The 24660-nt window shown below is 30.9% G+C and overlaps 1 protein-coding gene across 1 annotated transcript in view; it reads left to right on the forward strand.

The window, feature by feature from the left end:
• The first annotated feature begins 18558 nt into the window (after positions 1-18558).
• Dhc1 (dynein axonemal heavy chain 1) overlaps positions 18559-24660 on the forward strand; it is a 60584-nt gene continuing 54482 nt past the window's right edge. The window contains exons 1-2 of the mRNA XM_088266120.1: positions 18559-18647; positions 23788-23843. Of these exons, the coding sequence (XP_088122246.1) occupies positions 18559-18647; positions 23788-23843 (145 nt within the window). The remainder of the gene's footprint in view (positions 18648-23787; positions 23844-24660) is intronic.

Genomic DNA, 24660 nt, shown 5'->3' on the forward strand with positions numbered 1-24660 from the left:
GAAGATACTACGAGTATAAGAGAGGAAAAGAAGGATGGAATAGGATCTCGGAGTTGCATACCCGTATTCGTGCTAATTTGTGTATGTTGGATGTACAAGTTTGTTGAGGTAGATTCTCATGGTTATTTTTAGTTAAACAACTTTTTTTTCGTTCCTAAAGTGTTCCTTATGTCATTTCTTCTTTTTAATATTTTATAAGCCATCTTTACAAAAAAGTGTGTATTTTAACAAATTGTATTGAAGTCGTCAAAATATATGGATATCACATGAAGATAGCTCCTGTTACATTGGCCGAAACATCGGTATGAAGAATAATACACAGATTAAATAAAAAAATGTTTACCAAGGTGTGTCTAATAAGGTTTAAAAAATGTTTAATAAGGGAAAGAGGAGTTATGATAAACTACCATAAATGCAATATTTTTACTTTTCAATGCAATCTTTTAAAACACTAACGCATTATGCAGATAACCTATTAAATCATTTATTTTATCGAAGAACAAACTAAAAAGACGTTGTCCTCAAAATAGCCTCAACTCAAAGACTTCATACCGAAATGGCAGTAGAATAAGTAAATCTAAATGTATGAAGTGTTTTACACGATAAGATATTTAATTAAGAATGTTATAGTCATAAGATATTAATAAATATCATTTCAAACAATACTTCGGGAATGGTAAAGTAAATATTCGTAGATTCATTTTGATTTTTAATACCATACATGTATGTATAGCTTTATAACTGAATACCTCTAATATGTACAACTCGAGATATCTTGAAAACAAAATACTGCAAATTAAAAAGTTGTGAAAAAACCCCAGAATGGTTGAGATAAGGCTAAACACACACACACACACTAAACTTTTAAAAAAAACATGATTTAAAAAAAAATCCCTCTCCGTAGTATAACGGCAGCACGTTAACCTACCGTTCTTCAGGCGCAGGATTTGAAAAAAAGATTTTATTGAAAATTTGAAATGAATGAGAAGTAACGAATTTTTAAATTGAGTTTTATTCAGCGTGATAGTTTTTTTTTTTTATAATCACTTTATGTTTGAAATATTCAAAGAATAAAAAAAAATTACAGCGAATTATTCTAAAAATTAATAATATATGACTTTTAGATTTTCGATTATCCATAAAAAATATCTTTGTATCAAGCAAAATAACATTTAATAAAATGTAATCAAGAATTTAAAACAAAATCTTTGTAATTTCCTTTATTTACCCCCGTCTATGTTCACATTGATAAAAAAGTAAATAAATAAGAAAAAGCTACCCCCTTTTCATCCTTCAACGTCACAAGGACACAACTCTCAAATTTAGAAATAGCTTCACAGCTCAAAATTGATGCGGAATGCACTAAAACACGCGTAACATTTTTTTGTTGTTTAAATAGTGGTATTTACTAAGTATAACTTAAACAAAAGACTTTGTAATTTCATTAATATCATTTCCCACTCTTCTGAAAATAGGTGATTCCTGAACATATCAATGATAAATGTCTTTACTATTGGGAATTAAATTTTGTTTGTTGATTTTCTATTGTGACCTCAAAACATCGATAATATCGATAAATATATCTCTAGAAAAAATATCTACTTTCAAAATGCAGTGAGCGAATTTTTCATACACATAGACTTCCAGTGCCTCCACTATAAGACATTTAATTGAAGTCGTATACCATTGCAAAATTAATTCAATTATGTTACTGAATTACAAACTAATTCAGTATTTCATTAACGATTATCATTTCCGTTGTTAAAAAGTTCTTTCAGAATAAGTTTTCATTCAAACAAAGGGTTGTTTTTTTCTTCTTTAAAGATTTTTGAAAGAACCGCGATTTCATTTTATACAACTTTTTAAATTTAAACCCTGCGTGTCTTCGGCATGATATTGTTGATTTTTTTTAAATCGTTTTAGGTTAATATGAAAAGAAATGGTACGTAGAATTATTAGTTGTGGCATTAACTGAGAGACCAATTCAATGATAATAAAAAAATTACCATTCTAAATCAATTTTCAGAAAATTAATATACTAGTAATAATGCACTATTTTATATAAAAAGTAATACACTGCTAATAAAAAGGAAAATCAATAATCTATTTAGATGACGTCATCTAGACTCTAAAGACAGAAAAATCATTTACACACATCGCTCACTCCTTTCAAGAATGTCATTAGTCAAAAATCGTAAATTTTCTATTGTGCATGCTTTCGGAATGCCAAGAAAATGTACTATATCCCAGCAAAAGTGGCATATTTTTAACCCTCTACAGGACAGAAAGTGTTGTTTTTGCATTTTAAAGAAAAGGTGTTGTTTAATTATTTTTTAAAAAAACCAAATATTTTTCAAATGGAGGAAAAACCTTCAGGTTTTACCTAAAAAGATCTGTTTCACAGTAAAAAGTTCAATAAGTGGCTTGATATTTATTTTTAATACATTGTATTATATTTTTAAACTTTAAAAACGTCCTCCCGAAAAATCAAGTTTTTCGATTTATCATGTTCTTGAGTGAGCGACATGTCAAATCAGTTTGTAGGAATAGTTATTAGAATTTATAATAAACCGATATTTAATCGAAAATTTCAAAATACATAGTCAGGTCAGAAGTCGAAACAAGTAACATATAAAGAGACATGCCATGTGGACGTGAAAGAGGGGAAGCATGTCATATTAAACTGTTTGGCGTTCTATCCTCTCCGACTTTACCTACGGAAGTGGGGTGTTTTTACAGTAATTTTAATTGACTCATTACTGATTTTTCCGGGCGTAAGAATTGGGGATAGAACAAAAAAAAATGATTGGTGATCATTAAGATGCATTTGAAAATTAAAATTCTAGTTTTCAAGTTAAAATACTAGTTTTCGGTAATTAAATACTTATTTTTAAATGAAAATTAAGTTTTCATAAATGAGGTCGATAATAATGAATATATTCGGCCCAGCATATTCTTAAGTCGCCACTTAATTGTCTGTAAATACGAGTAACATTTTACGTAATTGATGTTTTAAAAGACCGTTTATGCATTGAAAAAATAAGTTTTTTTCGAAATAGTTATATGGTTTTGAAAAGAAAAGAGTTATTGAAAGGTATAGAGTTAGTAAAAAATAAATAATAAATTTTTATATACGAGTATATCCTAAAAAACAACCAAAAAATCGAATATACATTCTTTAAAAAAAAGGTCATGAACCTCTCCGGTGGAATATTCTGTGTAAAAAGTATTCTAGCGATTATCCTTTTAACATTTAAGTATTCTTGCGATTATCCTCTTAACATTTAAGTATTCTAGCGATTTTCCTCTTAACATTTAAGTATTCTAGCGATTATCTTCTTAACGTCTAAGTATTCTAGCGATTTTCCTGTTAACATTTAAGACCTAACTTATTCCCTATTCTCAAGACAGTGTATAATGTGGTGTATATTAAATAAAATTTTAAAAATGAATGGACATTATCACAAAGTGACTACCGAATCAATGGATGAAAATATAAAGCGGCAATTACGAGTACATTTCTTTGACATAAATTAACAAAATGAGTGAGTCTCGAAGATCCCGACTTTTCAATAATGAATCAGATTATTTTTTGACACCTCAACAAAGATGAAGAAGAATATGGAAGTCTGGGCATTTACGGGGCTTACGACTGTCATAGGCTGGTTTAAGTGATTAATTTACACACGTGTAACATTCACCAATTCTATCCATGATTGACAACCACACTATTCAAATTCTTGAAACTTCTATACATGCGGTTCAAATTTCTAAATATAGTGCTTGAATCACTAGAGACAACTCATTCATTTGTATGTGAGATGTCAAAAAATAATATGAAAGATTACTCTTTTACTTGGTTATAATTTAGATTTGTGAACAAGTATTTGGACACACTCAAAATGTTGTGAATGAATCTGAAGTTATATGGTTAAAGTAAATAATTCATTATGATGAGAAATGAATATCAGTGGTGAGTAGGAAACTTCGTATCGGCTAATTTATCAAGTATCATCTCAACTTTGAATATCTTAAAAAAGTTATCAAACAGAATTTCTAATATTTACTCCTCGTATGCAAGTAAAATGTTAATGAATACACAACATTCCCTGCATAATCTTCCTCCAAACTCCAAGTTTAGCCTTTTCGAACTGAATAAGGGAGACTGTTTGATCAATAATGGGACAAAGTGAAATATAGCGTGTAGCAGAGACACAAACAAACTCAATATTGCGTTTTGTATCTTCATATAAAAACTATAGCTTAGTGAATTAATTATGCAGTATTATCGATTTTAAAGGTTCGCTAACAAAAGTACATAGACAATGATCTAAGATTTATTTATGAACCGAGAAAGAAACATTTTTCATGAAAAATCATGCGATTTAAAAGCATTTATCAAAAGAAAATAAATATTTCTTAATAATTTATTTATTTATTTTTTATCAATATTTTGAGTTCAAATTTTTGTTCGTTAATTCTCAGATTTACCACATTTATGAATTATTTTTTCAATTATATGTATTGATTGTTCAACATAGACAAAGAAGTGAATGCATATGTAAGAATATGAATATTTTAATATTTAAAAAAACTTACGAACAGTCATTATCTGAGTGACCACTGTATAACACTGTATAACACTGTATAACTGTATAACATACATTTAACAAAATTGGAATAGTTGTATGTAACATGTTGCAAATAACAACACACAACGGTTTTTTTTATGAAACGTATTGTTATAAAAAAACATCTATGACTGAGATAAGTTAACGGAAACCTTCGTAAGTGCATTTGAGATAATATTAAAAATTATTTCGCATACTAGGAAACGCCTTAAAATAACAATCCTTATACTTTGGTCTTCACCGAGCATAAATCCGATCTCCAGACAGCCTTCATAGTGTTAAATGCGGACCCTGCGAGTCCTAAGTGCATTTCCAGTTCCTTTTGAAGGCTGCCATTTTCAGTCACGTACACTCCCAAGTACTTGAAACTTTCGACCCTTTCTATGAGCTGGTTACTCGATGAGCTGGTTGCACAACACATGGGTTTTGCAACATTTATTGTAAGCCCCATGTGCGTATACCTATTTACCCTGTCGACGATTAATTGGAGACTCTCAACGGAGTCATCAATAATAACAGCATCATCTGCATACTCTAGTTCGCAGAGTTTCCGGGAGTGGGAGATGGTTATACCTCGGTCAGATGGTAATAACTTTCGAAGAATGAAATTTATGAGAAATCCAAGAGAAATGGCGCAAGGACGCAGACTTGTCTGACTCCGGTAGAGACCCCAAACCAATCCGCGACAATATCGTCAACTCAAATGCTTTTATGATCAAATAAATTTATGTTCGGTGAAGACCAAATGCCGCTTATACAATGTCTGCATTGCTCCTATTCTCTTATACGGCTGTGAAACATAGCACCTCACAAGGGCCCAGAGCAGCTGTGTACCGAGTTTGGAGAACAGGTATCTGCGGAGAATTTTAAGGGTGCAGTAGTTTGACTTTGTGAGGTATGAAGAGATATGGCGTAGGACGCAGCAAATCTTGGTAACAACTGTCGTCAAGAAAATGCGATTCAGTTGGCTTGGCCATGTACTCCGCATGCCTCCTGAGAGCCTTATCCAAGCTTGCCTCTTTTACAAGGCATCAATCAGGTTTGCGCCGCCCAAGACGACCACTGCTGACAATTCGTCGGCAGTTATCGTCAGAACTTTAGGACGCGGATCTGACTTGGGAGGATGCAAGGGAGCTGGCAGCCGACAGAAAAGCCTGGAGACAGTTTGCGGACTCCATTTGCTCTACCTAGGGAGCGGATATGGTTTAATTTTATGTACTTCTGTACTAGTTATTTTATTCACAATATTTTGTGTGTCTTAATCATTGTTCACAAATTCTAAGTTGTACACCGCGTAAGAATTACATTTTATCGATATTCAGTAGATTTCCCAGCATATATAAAAAAGGCAACGGGGAGTTAATATGAAAGTTTAAGTATTTGTAGGTTTTACAGCTTGTCATTGGCTGGTTTGAGCGACCATTGTAGATGCTTAGTTACATTTACAATTCTAATCATGATTGACGAACCCATTTTCTTTATTGCTTAACTTTTATAATAATCACTTAACGTCTATGATAATAGCTGCAAATTCTGTAATTTTGTCAATTTATGTAGAAAAAATTCATTAAATTCTCATTCTATAATTTTTTAGACCAACAATGTGGAAATAGTGGATTACACAATAACATATATGATGAAGAAATTCTTGTATCCTTATTATAAATTAATAAAAATGTAGCAACAAGGTTCATTATTTTTATTCACATATGAAGTTTACATACATTAAACAGTTAAATGGAGAAACAATACCGAATTGCGACTTCTTTCAATATGTAGGGTGACTAATGCATAAAGATGAAGGGTGTGCAGCAGATGTTTTGCATAGAATTATTGTGGGGTGTATGAAGTTCAGATCCGTGACGGGAGTCCTTTGTGAGTCCTTCCCTTAAGGGAAAAAGTCTACCAAACAATTGTCAGACCTGAAGTCCTCTATGGCTCCGAATGCTGGACGGTGTATAACACCTATTCTAGGCAACTAAAAACGACTAAAATGCGAATACTTAGATGGTCGTCTGGAGTCACCCTTAGAGACAAAATAAAGAGCTCAAGCATTCGTGGAAGCCTGGCTGTAACAGATATCAATACTTCAAATTTTCAACAATTCGGATTTTCACCAAAATTTTCGTAACTCCTAGGGCGATTGTCTACTACCCGGAATTTGACCTTCCGGCAGTCGGGTTTTGAAAAATGAAAGCGACAACGACAGTTTAGCGTGATCCAATTTACCCGTAACGTATTCACGCGCCGATCAAGATCACCGATCAGAAGAAAGATGGACGAAAGCACAAGCCAATCCAAGCCAATCCAAGCCAATCGTCGTTTTAAAACGCTAATTGACGTGTCAGACGGTAAAATTACACGGAATTACTCCTAATTTCGGGTAGTGGACATGCGTCCCTAGACATATTGATCAATCTTGTGACACAGTACAAATGAGTTCACAACAGCCATCTATGTGTGTTACATAGATTGAGAAATGCTTTTATTTAGCAGAGATGGAGTGTTTGTGCACGGAACTTTACGAAATCATGGCGTTTTTTGTTGTTGATATGACGTCACTCCAGTGTCTATGTTCACATGAAATGTCCATATAACATAATAAGATATTGTCAACTAGATGTCAAGTATAGATATAGTCAACTATATGTAAATTAAATCTATTTATGTATTTTATATACGGGTTCAATAACTAAAAACATTTTGAAAATCTTACCCTCCCATATCCAACCTGCATATTATACAAATAATAATTTACATAAAATCCTCGAAAACTCAAAATCAAAAATATATATTACAAAAAATTGGTATTTGTGAAATTTCGTGTGGAGATTGTGATAAAAAATATATAGGCCAAACTACGAGAAATTTAAAGATTAGAATGAAAGAACATCGTAGCGGTCTTGTTAGTAATTATTTTTCGGAATTTGCAAATCATATAATAAATACAAATCACTCATTCCACTCTCATAAATTAAAATTTTTACACCTTGTTCCACATAAAGGCCAAATTATGAATTATTAAGAAAATTTAAAAATCCAAAAAAACCTAAATTGTAATAATAATTTATTAAAAAATATATTGTTTAAAAATTCTTCACCTTTGCTTTCCATTTTTCCTTTGTTTTCAAATTCCGCCCCTTTACTAACCCCCTTCCCCTAACTTTCCCCTCTCCTTATTTATAGAACAATTTTATATTTTATATTTTAGTTATTATACAGACCCGAATGATGGAAGTTTAACTTCTGAAACATGTAGTCTTTAATACAAACTCTAGTGGTATAAAACAATTGTTTTCTTTAATCAATGTAAATTAAGTATGAAAAAAGACCTAATATTATGTTTACGACTACTTGTAGGTAAACTTCACACCTTTTAACTCCCAAAAACACTATTATATGATATGAACGACACCCACATTTCGATTACTATGACGACCACTACATTTCGGCGTATTTCGTTAAGGACCTTTTCCACTAACCCATGTTTTTTTGTAATCAATATTTATTGGCGACAAACAATTGACTTATTTGCGTATTTCCTAGATTATTAAACAAAACTAAAACTACAAATATGTTATTACGTAAGTACAAATTAATTAAAGATTATTTAATTAAATATAATAAAAATTATAATAAAAAATCAAAAGAAATAAATCAATATTAAAATTGCTTAAAAACGTCAATAATCACCGACAGTCAAGACAATGATGATCAAATAAATCATCTACTTTAAGCCCCTATTCGCACCCGATGGTGCAAAGGGCACTGCATCATTAAACGCAGTGTCATCTTGATCATTATTAACACATGAAGGAAAGGTGATCAGCCCTCCGTTTCAGGTCCAGGGTAATATCATGACTGATTAATACTATTAATCAGTCTTGATAAATAAGCGGTTAGCTTCGAAACCGGTAGACATTATAATTAAGTTATATTAAAATATTTATAGTGATTTTAAAACAAAGTTACATTTTAATTATGAAAAAATATCCACTGTAAAAATTAATCTTACCGTCTTTCCTTGTAACCCCTATGTTCATCGTATCAGCTCTTCCTTATTTCTACTACCTCTCCCCTTTACATCCCCATCTGATTTTATCAATTTGTCATTACACAAATACACTTTATTGTAATTAAATTATCATTCATACTTTAACTCATTTTTTAACGCATACTTTACACATATATTTTTGGTTGGTTAGGAGATATTGCCTCTTAGCAATGAGCCCCTTTATATTTATCGATTATGTACTAGTAGTTTCATAAATAAATAAATAAGAATTTTATATTTATTTCACCATGATATGGAAAACATGCAAATAAGTAAATACTATTTCAAATGTCAGCAATAATAATTTTAAATGTGAGGATATAGTAATATAAACAAAATGTAAAAAACACATACGTATGCTTAATATTGATTCATTAAAACCCAAAAACTCTTGAAACGTTTAATATGTTCGTACATATTGGGTTGAAATATTTTGCGCCAATCAAATATGGAGACGCCTTGAACACCATTATGTCAATAAGTGTCGTAACTATGTTGAAGGCACCCTATCATCACATTCTGGGACGAATAATAACAGTTCGGTGTGGTGTCTAAGTGTTAAAAATTGTTAAATATACCCATTATTTGACAGTGCGTAGTGAATCGGATTATTTTGATTTGAAATGAGTTCGGACGAAGCAAAAAAGCCACCTAAAAGGAAAAAGACTTTGCAAAGATTCGGTTCCAGAATTCTCCTAGAAAGTTACCAAAATAAAGCTAATGGGAAAAATGGCGCGCGTCCTCCCAAGGTAAAAATGTTGATTAGCGTGTGTGATTTCTCTGTTGGCGTATACAATCCGTTCAAGCACCTTAAATAAAATTAATAACGAGATAATTTTCTAAACAATAAACTTAAGAAAAGTAAAAATAGTTGTTATCAAAAAATATATTTATATACGTATTCGAATTCGTTGTCGTTTCATACAAATGGTTAAAATATGTCAAATTCGTCATTTTTAAAATGTATGATCTTTATCTTTTAAAGACCAACTAAAAAATAAAGAAAAAATATGGTTTACTGCAATTATTTGATATATACTCGTAGATGCACATATTTAAACGAACTTTAAAATACGAGTGTGATGCACCGTAACACGTGTCACAATAGATTTTAATAATAAAATTTTAATAAGAAAATATTAAATAAAATTGAACAGATGTGACCGCCGAATCAATTAATGAAAATATGTATCATATTTTATTCTTAAAACGTTTACATACTTCTAAAATAGCTACCCGTACTATAAATGGTTCGTCTTAAATCGTTGTACGTAGAAAATTTAAAAGAATGAAAAAAGCATTTAATAAATAACTTTTAAAATACGTACTTAAAAAATAAAGAGTTTTTAATACTTTTTAATATCAACAGGATTCTTGTAAGTTTTCTTACTAAAATACCGAAATTGTTGTAAATGGTCTCAGGTCTATTACGTCCTTTTGTCAGATATTCAATATGTTATTGCGATATTATGAACTTAAATTATAGCATTAAAGTAGCATTAAAATAAAATCTAAAAATACTAAACCTTAAACATGAAAAATGACATCGGTTCTTGGAAAAAAATCGGTTTCCTCCCCATACAGGACTTGAGCTAAGCAGTAGTTAATATAAAATTTAGTTGAAGAATTAAATTTGGAAAAATAAAAAAAATGTTTCGTTTGGAAAATAAACTAAAATCATTATTTAAAAATTTGTGACCTTTTTAAAAAATTCTTTCTTTGCCGGGAGGTGCTTTCTTGTCTTATGTGAGAGTAATTCTTAAATGCATATTATTTTAGCGTATAGTTATTTGACTGTCATAAAGAGTAATTGAACTTAGTGGAATATTTCCTCTCGACGAATCTCGGAACTTTAAGTATTATTTTCATTATTAATTGTTGGAGAACAATAACACTGTCTATCAATGCAATTAAAAATCTTAAACTTAAAATAATACAAATTGTAATACAAATTATTTAAAAACAATTCAAGTATGTAACAAGTATTTCTTCTAGTTTCATGTAGGTACTGGAAACCATATCTAAACCCTGATAAAATAAAAACAAATTAATTGGTCAAATACATTTATCCGGATGATATTTTATCACCCTCCTGATCTCACACTAATGAAACATTTTACGATATTCCAATACTGTATACATATATGTAGAGAATGCATTTTAGCAGTTTCTAGTTGCTTAGTAGGTATTATTCATCGTCCAGCATTCGGAGCCATAGAGGAATGCGGGTCTTAAAATTATTCAAAGCATATTCTTCAAACCCTCACCTTCATCCCAATGGTCCAAAGAGCACTGCATCATATAAATGTAGTTTTATCTCGATCGTTAACACATGAAGGAAAGGTGATCAGCCCTCCGCTTCAGATACCAGACCAGGGTAATATGGAATAAATATGATAGTGGCACCATATTACGAAATATAATTAATCTTTGAGTTGACCTCTACGTACTTTATTCAAGTTTTAATAGTATTATAGTTCTACATTTTGTTTACATAAACTATACTAAAGAATTTATCGTGTCATATAAATTATTGGAATCGATGATCCCAAACTACAATATTTTGTCTTATCCAATAATGTTCCATATATTTCTCTAAGGCAATCAATTTCGCACAACAAAAAAGATACTGGCACAACTAAATCAAATGCAACAATTTAATCATGGCAAAAATATTTTAAAGTGAATAATTTGAGCTTTTTTACTTTTTATCCAAGGATTTTGTATGTTATTTGTACTATAAATTTTGAATTACATTTTCATAATTATCATTATTCGACAAATTAAAAGTAGGTACACAATATTTTAGCATATTGTCGTTTAACATTTGCAGACCAAATAATTTTGGAAACATGATGTGGGTGTACAACATTTTGTGTGTGTCCAAATACTTGTTCACAAATATGGATTATCTCCAATTATAGGATTTATTTTTCATATTATTTATTTTACTAATAAAAGAGTTTGTGTTCAATAAAAAGCTTCTTTTCATCTCACCAATAGATGTCTCTAGTAAAATCTAGTGATTCAAGAACAATGTTTCGAAATTGGATCATACATAGATAGCGTGGTTTTCATCAATCGTGGTAGAATTGGTGAATGTTACACGTGTGTAAAGTGATCACTTAAACTAGCCGATGACAGTCGTAAGCCCCGTAAATGACCAGAATTCCATATTATTCTTCCTCTTTGTTGAGATGTCACAAAAAATTTAAGGTATTAAAAATCACTATCGTAAAAATTCATGTTTATATATTTTTAAATAAAATTTCTTAATCTGTCTTAGGATTTTTTACCTTTACCCGCACTCAAATTGTGCATAGGATACTGCATCAGATCTACTTTGTGTTAACTAGATGATTAATTTTGTTTTGCAATGTATAAAGCGAATATTTAAATCAGTCGATAACAGATTTTAATACATGTCAATGACAGTATTAGATTTCTGAAATTATTTTATTTGAATGGATATTCGTCACTGCTGAGTCCATAATTCCTTGATATTAAATTATCTTGAAGGTTACATAAAGAATTTACGAACAAAGTTTTTGACACGCTTGTTCTTGTTGGCTAAGCATTAACTTAAGGAAAATGAAAAAAGGTATTTGATTTTTTTTATCAAAAACAGTTTTCATACGGAATTGAGACATTTCGAAAATATTCGGTATGTTTTTAAGATTCGACTAAAAATTGAGCTATCGCAGTATTGCTTTCTACCATATGGTGTAGTGAAACTTTTAGCATATGGCGAGACGCCACCAATGTGGCGTCCTTGACAACTTATGATACCAAATGATGATTGCAAAATATTGGAAAACTCACCAGCTATCGAAATTTTATAGACAGTACCAGTTTGGGAGGGTTCCTAGCGAAAGCTACTATGATCAGTGTTGTGAAATTTGCCTGTCAAATGGTATGTACCTACGTATTTGAAAAAACAATTTTGCATAGGGACACATAGATTTTATTGCAAACAAATTGTATTTTTGAATAATCGATATAAAATACACAAATAAGAAAAGTTATTTCCCGGCTGACTGACTCATCAACACACAACCTAAACCGCCTAATTTAGAAACATGAAATTCTGAACCTTTTTCATTGAAAAAACGTTACGTGTTGACTTTTGCAATACATTACTTTGATAAATTATTTACTCAATTTAAGGAATATAAAAAAAAAAAACTTCCACAATGTTGAATGTTTATCTAACCGTTACCCGCACCCGGTGATGCATAAGGCACTCCATCATATTGACGCAGTGTTATCTTGATCGTTACTTATATGATTATACGATTATCGGCAACGCGATCACTCCTGCGATTCAGGGACCAGTCCAGGGTAGTATGAAATAAATATTAGAGTGTACAATCTTTAAATTTTATTTTCACCCCCCCCCCTGGGAATCGAACATCGGACCTCCAGCGCGGTAGCTAAGCACGCTAACCATTACACAATGGAAGTGGACAAAAACGCAAATCAGCGAAAGACAGGTCGCAAGTCTTGTAAATACATAGACTTCCGTATTCCCGTCGTAATAGACCTATTCATCATTGATGTAGTATAAAAACGAAAGATCAGAGAAATAGAGATCAAATATGAAATAATTCCTTGAGAAATGTTGAAACAGAAGACGATTAGAAATCATTCTGGATTTATTCCTTACGAAATGTTGAAACAGAAGACAAATATAAATATAAATCAAAACTGAAATTATTCTTTAGGAAATTTCGAAATAAAAGGCAACTAGAAATATAAAACTGAAATTATTCCTTAGGGAACTTTGAAAAAGAAAACATATAAAATTCGAAGCTGAAATTATTCCTTAAAAGTCTTTTATTTTGAGAATAACTTTCGCAATTGTTTTTTAAGGTGAAAATTTTTTAAATGAAAATATTTTCGTCTCGCGTTCGATTTAAGTTTATTTTAAAATTAATTATTCATATTTTGCGCTATAGCCATACTTAGCCCAAAAGCGGAACCTGCAAAATACGTTTTAAAAATAAAAATAATTTTGAATTATTTATATTGCGCCATTTTCTTAAAATACTACCTCTAGGGCTGTAGTATTTTAAGAAAATTGAAAAAATTAAGAACGAAAAAGACTTTAATAATGAATGATTTTGAAAATAAATATTTAAAAAAAAAGTAAAAATAAAACTTCGTCAATCGGACTTGTGGCATCGAGTAGGCGGAGTCCGGGTGGGGAGGAGGAACGGACGTTTGTAACCCCTACTCTGTTGCGGAGCATACTCATACTTCACCGACATATTTCTTAATTTAGGCTTTTCAAAGGATATCAGGTTATATATAACCGAAACCTTATTTTTATTTTACGTGTGTAAGGCTTCGTCGAAACGTCGCATTCTTTTACGACGTTTCATGGACCGTGGAAGGATGGTTAATGATTTTTCCCGCAAATTTTAGACCAGCGATGACAATTTATTAGAATAATTATTCTTAGGGAATAAAAGAAAAAATGCAATAAAATTGTGACGTGCGTCGTTGAAACTATTCAATATTTCAGTAATCAACTGTTTGCATTGTAAAAATAGGAAAAAAAAATTATAAAATAAAACAATTTTGTTTTTAACCATTTTTTTATTGGTACATTTTTTCTCCAACCGGTTTTGACTAAAACCTTGTCATCATCAGGGTTAAACATGTACTGAGCTAAACCCTGATGATGACAAGGTTCTTGTCGAAACCAGTTGGAGAAAATGTACCCATAAATAAGTGGTTAAAAAAATTGTTGTTTTATTTCAAAAACTTTATGAAATGTGCCACAAAGTATCTGAAAAACATTCAAGAAAAAAATAACGCTTATTGTCTCCATCAGCCCTATTCCAAGTAGAAATGGAAATATATTTACAATCGAAAAAAAATCAGAAAAAAACACAATTGAATCGAAACCGATGAAAAGAACTTTTAATATTGTGCAACAACCTGTTTTTTTTATCAATAAAGTCAATAATAGAAATATAATATAAAAGATCTATTCATAAATGTATGATAGAAGTGAAGAGATATTAAATAGATCGCGTCATTCGGCCAAGCCGTGCTTAATAGCATGATATAAAACCTTTTTTTGATACAATTTTATTAATAATGTACCCTTGGAATGGAAAATCTCAGTGATGCCACATCTATCAAATAACGTTTTGCAACACATAAGTCTGAGAGATTGGATTTCGACTGCATTCAGTCTACTTTTATCCTTATTTTGCCATCTCCATGCTACACTTCCATGCATTAGGGTTGGAACCAGGACTCCATTGAATACTGCTAGTTTAATTTCAACTGAAATAAATAATATGTAATTATTTGTGTCCGAAAATCTTCTTCGAAAGTTTTTCCGATAAATTTATTGAACTTCCAAAAGGTATTTTGAGAGACATTACTTTTCATTTACGATACGTAGGTAGACGATCGCGATGGCGTCGACCAATACCGACCAATTTAAAAGTACAGTAAAGAGTTGATATAACGGACCTCTAATTAACGAACTTCTGTCTAATGTTTAAAAAAAACCTCCTGTTAATATTATACATGCTTAAATTCATGTGTCACCGCATGTAAACAAATTTTATTTAATTTATAATCACGCCATACGTCTAGCACTAGAATTTGGGACAAAATGTCATTCTTCTCGTAGACTGCACCTATCCGGAGCAACAACAACACTGCAAAAAATGAAGTTATCAGTGGTAAGACCACATCTTGACGATATTATAACATTTATTGACTATTCGTCAGATAACGATACTTGACTATAAGTATACTCATTTTCATAATTTTAGAGAGATGATTACTTTCAAAAAGCAGGCAAAACTTAATTGCCTTTTCAAAGATCGATATCAAACAGCAACATAACTTCACAACAAGTGTCCGATGACAAATAAATAAAAAAGAATATTGTTTGCGTTTGGTTGTGTTTATTTATATCTAAATACAATGTTCGGATTTTAAACATTTTACTTATTTATTTTTAAACCTCTTTTTATATGACGTATACAATTAGTCCATTATATTGAAGTTTCACTGTAATCTCAATCAGTTATAATAACATAACGGCAAAGTGATCAATCTTTAAATATTATTTTTTGACAGATTGAAAAGAAAGGAATATGGGTGCCATATAAATAAATAAAAGGAAAGGGACACGGAAAGAAGAAAAACCATTTGCAAAATCTTACTTGCCAGACTGAAAAGAAAGAGCTACCTATAGCTAAAAAAGAGTTAGGGAAAATGAAAAATGGATTTGTTTCGATCGCAATCGTCGCCGAGTCGCCGAAGACCGTTTTGTAAAACTCTCGTATGCACGTATGAAAAACCCTCCAAAGGGACAATTCCCAAGAACAGATTACCGATTGACATACCCTACGCGCACTTCGCATTTTTTGCATTCACGCACAACATTTTGAGTGTGTCCAAATACTTGTTCACAAAATCTGGATTATCTCCAATTACAGGAGTTATTTTCATATTATTTTTTGACATCTCATCAAAGATGAAGAGGCTGACGACCGACATAGGCTGGTTTTTAGTGATCACTTTATATACGTGTAACATTCACCAATTCTATCCATAATTGACAACCACACAACTTAAATTCTTGGAAGTTCTTTATATTTGAACCAATTTTGCAACATTATTCTTGAATCACTAGAATCTTTGATGATATGTGAAAAAATAATATGAAAATAACTCCTGTTATTGGAGATAATCCAGATTTTGTGAACAAGTATTTGGACACACTCAAAATGTTGTAAATCTTTAAATGTTTAACAATGATAAACGGGAACGAAATGCATTATTCGCATATAACCAACGCTCCTCAAAGTCTCTACACCTAAACCGAAGACAAAAAATTATTACTTCGAGTATAACGGATTTCACCCCCTCCCCCGAATTAGTCCGTTATATCCTGGTTTTACTGTATTTATTTTAAGACAATGTAGTACTTTTATGAGCGGAGCCATAAAAGCAATTATTTGAATTTACTAGTAATAAACAGTCAGTACTTCGTGCTGGTTATAATTAAACTGATATAATTTAGTGTCTTATTCGTACCGTGCCTATGAGTCGTGTTTCTTGAACGTCATGAACTGTCACTAGAATACTGCTCGGTACCTCCAGCGGGTGGGAGAATACTATTCCTGGGCTTGTGACATGCAACCACTGTCTTTGTGTCAATGAGGTGTTTCAGAATTAAAATTAATTAATAAACTAATTCCAAAAACTCGAAAAAATAATAGAAAATCAAATATTTTGAGTTTATATGTAGTAGCACTTTCAATGTATTTATATTTTTGATATCTATTGTATTCTTTCCAGTACCCTTTATTAAAACTAAAAATAATTAAAAGATCCCACACTTTTTCTGGGATCTTTTTCTGTTTAAATATTAAAATAAATATAAGAAAATGAAGGATCATTTAAAGAAGAAAAACATTGATGTAAGATCTTTCAGCCTCTTCCCATAAAACTTCATTTCCTGTACCGTCAACACTATTCATAAGACATAGTTATAGAATATAAATATATATAAATATATATCTATATATATATATATATATATATATATATATATATATATATATACATATATATATATATATATATATATATATATATATATATATATATATATATATATATATATATATATATATATATATATATATATATATATATATAAATATTTGTGTGTGTGTGTGTGTGTGTGTATCACAGGATAGTTGTGCAAATTAACAATATACTCGGTGCACGCAATCATTAGACACGCATATTTTATTTATTGTCATCTCATGATTAAAGTTTTTTCCCGAATTTATTACGTACGTTTTCACGGAGTTTACGTTGACATTTTTCGTCCCGGAAGCTACGTGAAAACGTTTTTGTATCGAAAACTCGTGCGCTGTTTTCTCAAAGCCCATTTTTTCTTTTGAAATATGATTTAAATCGGTATCCTTGTTACAATCTTACCATTCAGTACTTGAGTACTTTTCTTTTTAAATATGACTCTAGTTTCTTAACTAATATTTGGCCTCTACATAAAGTAAATTTTCAAAAACAAAAATACTTGTCAACTAAAATGCCCGTCAACCCCTCTGTATCGTATTGTAGGAATCAATCCTACTGTATTATTAAGCTTACTTTACTTTACTTTTCGCGAGGCTCCGGCTTTTCCTTCACTCATTTGGGTTGTGTATTGTGGGATTAGAGTCTTGGCTCCAGTTTTATCAGCCAGTCTACCGCCTCCAGGGTCGCCTCATGGATATCCAAAAATCTTTGAGCCGGTAGGATTGTTATGTTCTTTTTTTAAAATTGAAAATCATGTTTTCAGGTGGGGCTCAAGTATGTGAATTTAATCCAAGATTCGGACCTTACATACAAATAGAAAGAGTCTTTTGGTTCACACACACACATATATATATATATATATATATATATATATATATATATATATATATATATATATATATATATATATATATATATATATATATATATAGAACTTCCAAGAATTCGAGTAGTGTGGTAGAATTCGAATCATGGGTAGAATTGGTGAATTTTACTCGTGTGTAAAGAGATCACTTAACCAAGCCTACAACGGTAGTAAGCCCGGTAAATGCCCAGATTTTAATTTATTTGTGATAGATGTCAAAAATATTAAAAATAACTCCTAAGCGGAGATAATACAGATCTGTAAACTAGTATTTGGACACACTCAAAATGCTGTTTTTTATTCAATGTCTAAGAATCACTACGGGTCACGAGTTTATCAATTAGTATTATTAAATTGGGTCGTTGATGACGAAGTCAGTTGGATGAACTACCCCCGGATGACTATCTCACCGTTGGATCGGCATGCAAGAGGCGCTATCTGGCCCGTGTGCCGCGTGTCGTCCCGGACAAGTCGGGCACGGAAGGCCGCAGCTGTCATTCACACGACTACAGTGAGAAACCTCTCCAACCCTCAGTTGCGACGCGACTCCAACACAGCATTTACCAAACCGCCGGAGAAGCGAATTAGAAGCGACAAATATCGTTAAAATAAAATCATCATGGGCAGTTGTCTCTTTAAGCCATTGCTTTAAAATCGCTTTTACCGCGCAAACCGTACGTCTTCCACTCGCGATCTTGGCCATTGTCTAGTGCGACGTGTATTAACATTTCCCATTTAGTTACTTCTAAATAAATAAAACCTCGGAGGCTTCCACAATGTCTCGTACTTTATCTATCCTTATTAGAATGTAATCTCTTCGAAGTTATTAGATACATTTGTTATTTCAAATCAGAGTTTGAACGAAGTAATTGACACAGTCACGACTAAGCAAATGAACTCTTAAGAACGCATGATCAGTTTTATACAAAAGAATACAGCAAAATCAAATTTATCTATCCTTATCGAACTATAGTCTCTTTGAAGTTATTAGATATATGTGCCATCTTCAGAAGTCGATTGTATAGTTTAAACAAAGTGATTGACACAGTCACAACTAAGCAAATGAACTTCTAAAAACGCATGATCAGTTTTATAGAAACAAAGGAATACAACAAAATCAAATTTATCTATCCTTATTGGACTGTAGTCTCTTTGAAATTATTAGATATATGTGCTATCTTCAGAAGTCGATTGGATAGTTTAATCAAAGTGATTGACACGGTCACAACTAAGCAAATGAACTTCTAAGAACGCATGATCAGTTTTATAGAAACAAAGGAATACAACAAAATCTAATTCTAAGAAACATAGATCAAATTCAAGTAAGAACAGGCAGAAAATGACCAAAAACCCTTGAATATAACAGACTTAATAAAAAAATCTAATAAAAATATTCTCTGAGGGATTTTTTTTTTGTTTTGTCTTATTTGGTCGTCGCTATAAGCTCATTCTAAAATGTTCGTTCAAGGATGTAATGCGTCGGATTCCAGCGAGGATTCGGATGAAGATCTTATGGATATGTTGATGGTATGGGTGCACATTTTCAGATTCTTATTTTATCTATCCTCAACAACCATTGTATTTAACGTACGTGACGTAACGTAACGTGTATGTAACGATGAAATGTCATTAACAATAAATTAAATTAATTTGTAAATAAATTTTTTGGTCAAATTATAAGCTTAAATAATAAAAATGAAAATGATATTTAGTGGCGTTTCTCATGTGTGTGATAACAATCCAGGATTTGGACCTCACATACTAATAAAAGAGTTTCTGCTCAATAAAAAGCTTCTTTTCACCTCACCGATAGATGTCTATAATAAAGTTCTATGTAGTGATTCAAGAAATATGTTTCAAAATTGGTTCATATATAAACAAAATTAACTAAAAAACCAGCTAAATGAGATTTTTCAAATTGTATACATCGGTCATATCAACAAAACAAATGTTTACTCGATAATAATCCTCTAGGTGTCTTAATTGTTGTAGGGTGGCCAATTAAATACTTATCGTTTCTCATACCCAGAAGCATTTTTTTAAATATTTTTTTTAAATCAATATTGTTGACTAGTTTTATAGTCATATATGTACTAATGAACGAATTTGATCAAATATATCACTATATGTGTTCTGATTAGTACTCGAATGGAGTGCTCATTACAATGCGAATAACAATATTCAATGGCGATATTGTAGAACAGAAGGTACTTGCATAGTAATGAAACTCCTCCATAACCATATATTGGAAAAGTTTTAATTATGCGCATTGTATTCGTTTCATCATTCAAACTGTAATAACTTCACGTTCCCCTAGAGGTGTCAATCAGTATCTGTTTCAAGGAGGTAGTGAAAATAAAATACAATTTATATCGTGTACTAACCTACCAGGCAGGGTTTCTGCCTGGTAGGTCGTATGCTGATCAAATCCATATTTTAAATTGTGTAAGGCAATAATTGACAATATGGTTTTTTATTTATAAAAAAAATCAATATTCGCTTGTTTAAAATTTTAATTTCTTACGCTAATCACCGATTTTATGAAATTTGAATACAACGTTGCATATTTATATGCGGAAAAAAATAAAAGAGGATTTTGTAGTCATAAAGTTTATTTTGAAGCAAGTAATACTGATAAAGGAGTGACACAAAGAAAAATATACGTTTTTAAAAGTAACGTTAATAAGTAAAGTTTTCGAATATATCGTAAACATAAACAAGCCTTTTATCCTTATTTGATATGTTTTTAGCGTGACTACCCCTATCATACTGAGGATATAACATATTAATCCACATACAACATTTTGAGTGTGTCCAAATACTTGTTCACAAAATCTAGACTATCTCCTATTACAGGAGTTTTTTTCATATTGTTTTTTGACATCTCATCAAAGATGAAGAAGAATATGGAAGTCTATATTTAGTCCATAGACTTCCATATTCATTAATGAGATGTCAAAAAATAATATTAATCCATATATGTATTATGATATTAATCCATAAGTATATGTATGTATTATGATATACATAATTATTTTAATTTATAAGCAAACTGAATTGTGAATAATATGATTGGAGATTTAAAACTATTGAATATTTAAAGAAATATATGACCTTTCAAGAATGGCACACTTAGGTCCTAATTAGGTTGTTCTTCAATTTCTAATTTTATATGGTATTGTTGATGTTATGTCAGAAACGTGAATTATTAGTTATTTGATATTTATCTAACAAAAAATATTTTGTGTTGACCAAAGGAAACATTATCGTTAGGCTTTATATATCAGGTGAAAATTGATGAGAAATCACAAAAAAGTGTAACCTGATATTTGGGGAAATGTTTTAAAAGTTTTCATCATAATAAAAGTAAAACCTGATATTTTTTTCTAAAAACGACGATACAAATATATACAAGGTAATAAATATAATCCTGCCTAATAAACATATTGTTGACAGCTCATACAAACAAGAAAGAACTTCGCCTTTTGATGGAAAATAATGATGAAAATACATACTAAATTTGATGGATGACCTTCATGAAATGAAAATTTTCTTATTAAAATGTAATACGCTAAATGTTTTTACTTTTTTTTCCCGATTTTAATCGTTAAAATCACAATTAAAATCAAATTATATATAAACTAACGCAGCAATTTACAAAAATATAAGTATACACAAAGGTACTGATTTTTTTTTTTAGTTTTCAAAAAGAACCAATTTTTTTAATCGAAATTCTCAAATTCTCGTCGAGTAAATTTTATACAAGTAAAGTGTCTGAAATTATTATTGAAAGCTCTTATTTTTTTACTGTTTATATTTTGATATAAGGTTAATGTTTCTTTATTTTAAAGATTGACAATTTTAAATAAAACAAGTTTATTAGGTTTTCAATACTATAATATTTTGTCACTACACCCTTATTTTGAATAATCAATCAAATTGTTTTATTTATGGAAGCATAAAGTGAATAAATTTTCCAAAAACTTTTCGTTTCTTCAAACTCCAATCAACATTTTTTTTATTCGTGGATATTATTTGCCTTCTTTTTTTATAGCCCATATAAGTTTTTGGTTCATTATAGCCCATAAATTTTCTATTGGGTTTAGATTGGGACTGTTCCCCAGCCAAATAAGCGATATAACTCCGGAAAATTCTTGAATTCAGTTATTTATTAGAAAAACAATAATTTATGTATCACAAAAGTAAATAAAATTTAAAAATAATAGATGTTTACCCACGGTACGGGCCTTGCTAAGGTAAGGTGCAGAATTGTCTTGGAATATAGGATCGGCAGTATGTTGACTAATGTTCTTAATTGCTGAAGTGACGTGGTTTTCTAAGTCTGATTTTTATTGGATGGCATTCGTTGTACCCTACACGAAGTGCAGTGGACCCAAACCGTGAGTTGTCATAAACCCTCATATGAAATATATAATATATATATATATATATATATATATATATATATATATATATATATATATATATATATATATATATATATATATATATATATATATATATATATATACATATAAATATATATATATATATATATATATATATATATATATATATATATATATATATATATATCCATACATATATATATACATAAATTTGTAAAAGACAAATGCGTCACGTTTACTGTAATCCCTCAAACGTTCGTCTTCTTTGGGTTTATTTGATACACCAACAGGTGAAAAGAAGCTTAGAATTCTCCCTCAGACGTTTTCTCTTGTGAAATTTCGTTAGAAGTATTCGGGGATTCTGAAAAGAACTCAGTCTTGATGAGGGGAGGGCTTAGGCTTAAAATATAAGACGCCGCTTTTCAGAGAAGCGGATTTTGCTAGAAGGATCGCGGAAAAGTTAGGTGCCTAAGGAAAAGGAGGGTGAGGGGTGGGGGTAAAACTTTGAGCCGGTAGATAATAATACAACGCAAAAGGAAAAATAAAAAACCAAAAAAAGAATAACAATCTTAGAGAAAATATTCCAAATAACGAAGCTTTGTAGCATAAACGTCGATGACTCGTATGGAATAAAATCGTCAAAAATTTAAAATAAACTTTTGTTGGATACTTTCTTTAAATTAATTCAGTCTCATTAAATGTAGTCTCGGAAGAGTCTGGGTACAAAAAATTTAAAAATTAAATGAACTTCGAGAAAAATAAGTTTTTACTGTACATTTATATTTGGCCCTTAAATAAATACGCAACCACTGCCAAATTATTTTGACATTTTTGACATTTCGTGATTTAAATTAATTATACGGTGACACCCTCGACATTTAAAATGAAAAAAAGCTCGTTATTAAAACACGGATAGTAAGAATCTGGTTAAGGCCACGTGGTTAGTGTCAAGTTGCTAGGTTCAACCGCACTTTACCACAAATTGATTCGTGTAGCTTAGGCCTAATTTAATTTCTTAAAACATAAAAAATAAAATATAAATAAAACCCTTATCCGCACCCAAATGGTGCATAGGGCACTGTCATATAAACGCAGTGTTATCTTGATCGTTTATACATGAAGGAAAGGTGATCAGCCCTCCGCTTCAGGTACCAGTCCATGATAATTTTTAATAAATATTACAGTGAAAAAATCACTAATATTTATTTTACCCCTCTTGGGAATCGAACCCGGAAACTCCAGAACGGTAGCCGAGCGTGCTGACCATTACACTACGGAGGCGGACAAAAAACATACAATTAAATTATTTATTGATCTTGATATTTCAACACAGATGACGAAGAACACGGATGTCTGGGTATTTACAGGGATGGGAAAGACAACCTGCCACAGGCTGGTTTAATTGATCACTTTATACACGTGTAACATTCACCATTCTACCTATGATTAACGACCATACTACTGAAATTTCGGTCATATTTATGCTTTAATTGACTTCAGTTACTTCTTCACTAATCAATAAACTCAACCATAGATGGCACCGAAGTAGAACCATGCATATACAATAAGGTGTCTTAAGAAGCATAAATACTCGTATAACTTCCAAAATTTGAGTAGTGTGGTTGTCAATCAAGATTAGAATGGTAAATGTTATAGGAGTATAAAATGATCACTTAAACTAACCTATGCTATATGTTTTGTACTGACATTTCTTGGTGTAACTGCATTTTATAGAATAACATAAGAACTATGTAATATTTTTCGAGTAAATCTTATTTAACCAACAACCGAGTTTCGACGTAATCGACATATTCAGGCTAGTGATGGTGATGACTGGTCAAATAAAATTAATGTAGAAAAAATTCCAAAGCTGTATTTTATTCTAACCAATGATTGGTCGTTAACCCAGACCAGTTATTATTTTTCAGTAATATTAAAATATCTTCTAAGTACAGACAAACCGAAGATTTGGACCAACTCAAAATATTGTTATTTTAGTTACTAAGCTTTTTTGAATTTTGAATTTATATATTACGAAAACACATATACAAAAAAAATACTGTAACTAACTAACTAACTAACTAACCATCACGCCGCTTCCCCGCAGGGGTAGGC

This window comes from Brachycentrus maculatus, unplaced genomic scaffold (genome assembly GCF_059751285.1).
Source record: "Brachycentrus maculatus isolate JH-2025_06_01 unplaced genomic scaffold, ASM5975128v1 h1tg000261l, whole genome shotgun sequence".
NCBI lineage: Eukaryota > Metazoa > Arthropoda > Insecta > Trichoptera > Brachycentridae > Brachycentrus > Brachycentrus maculatus.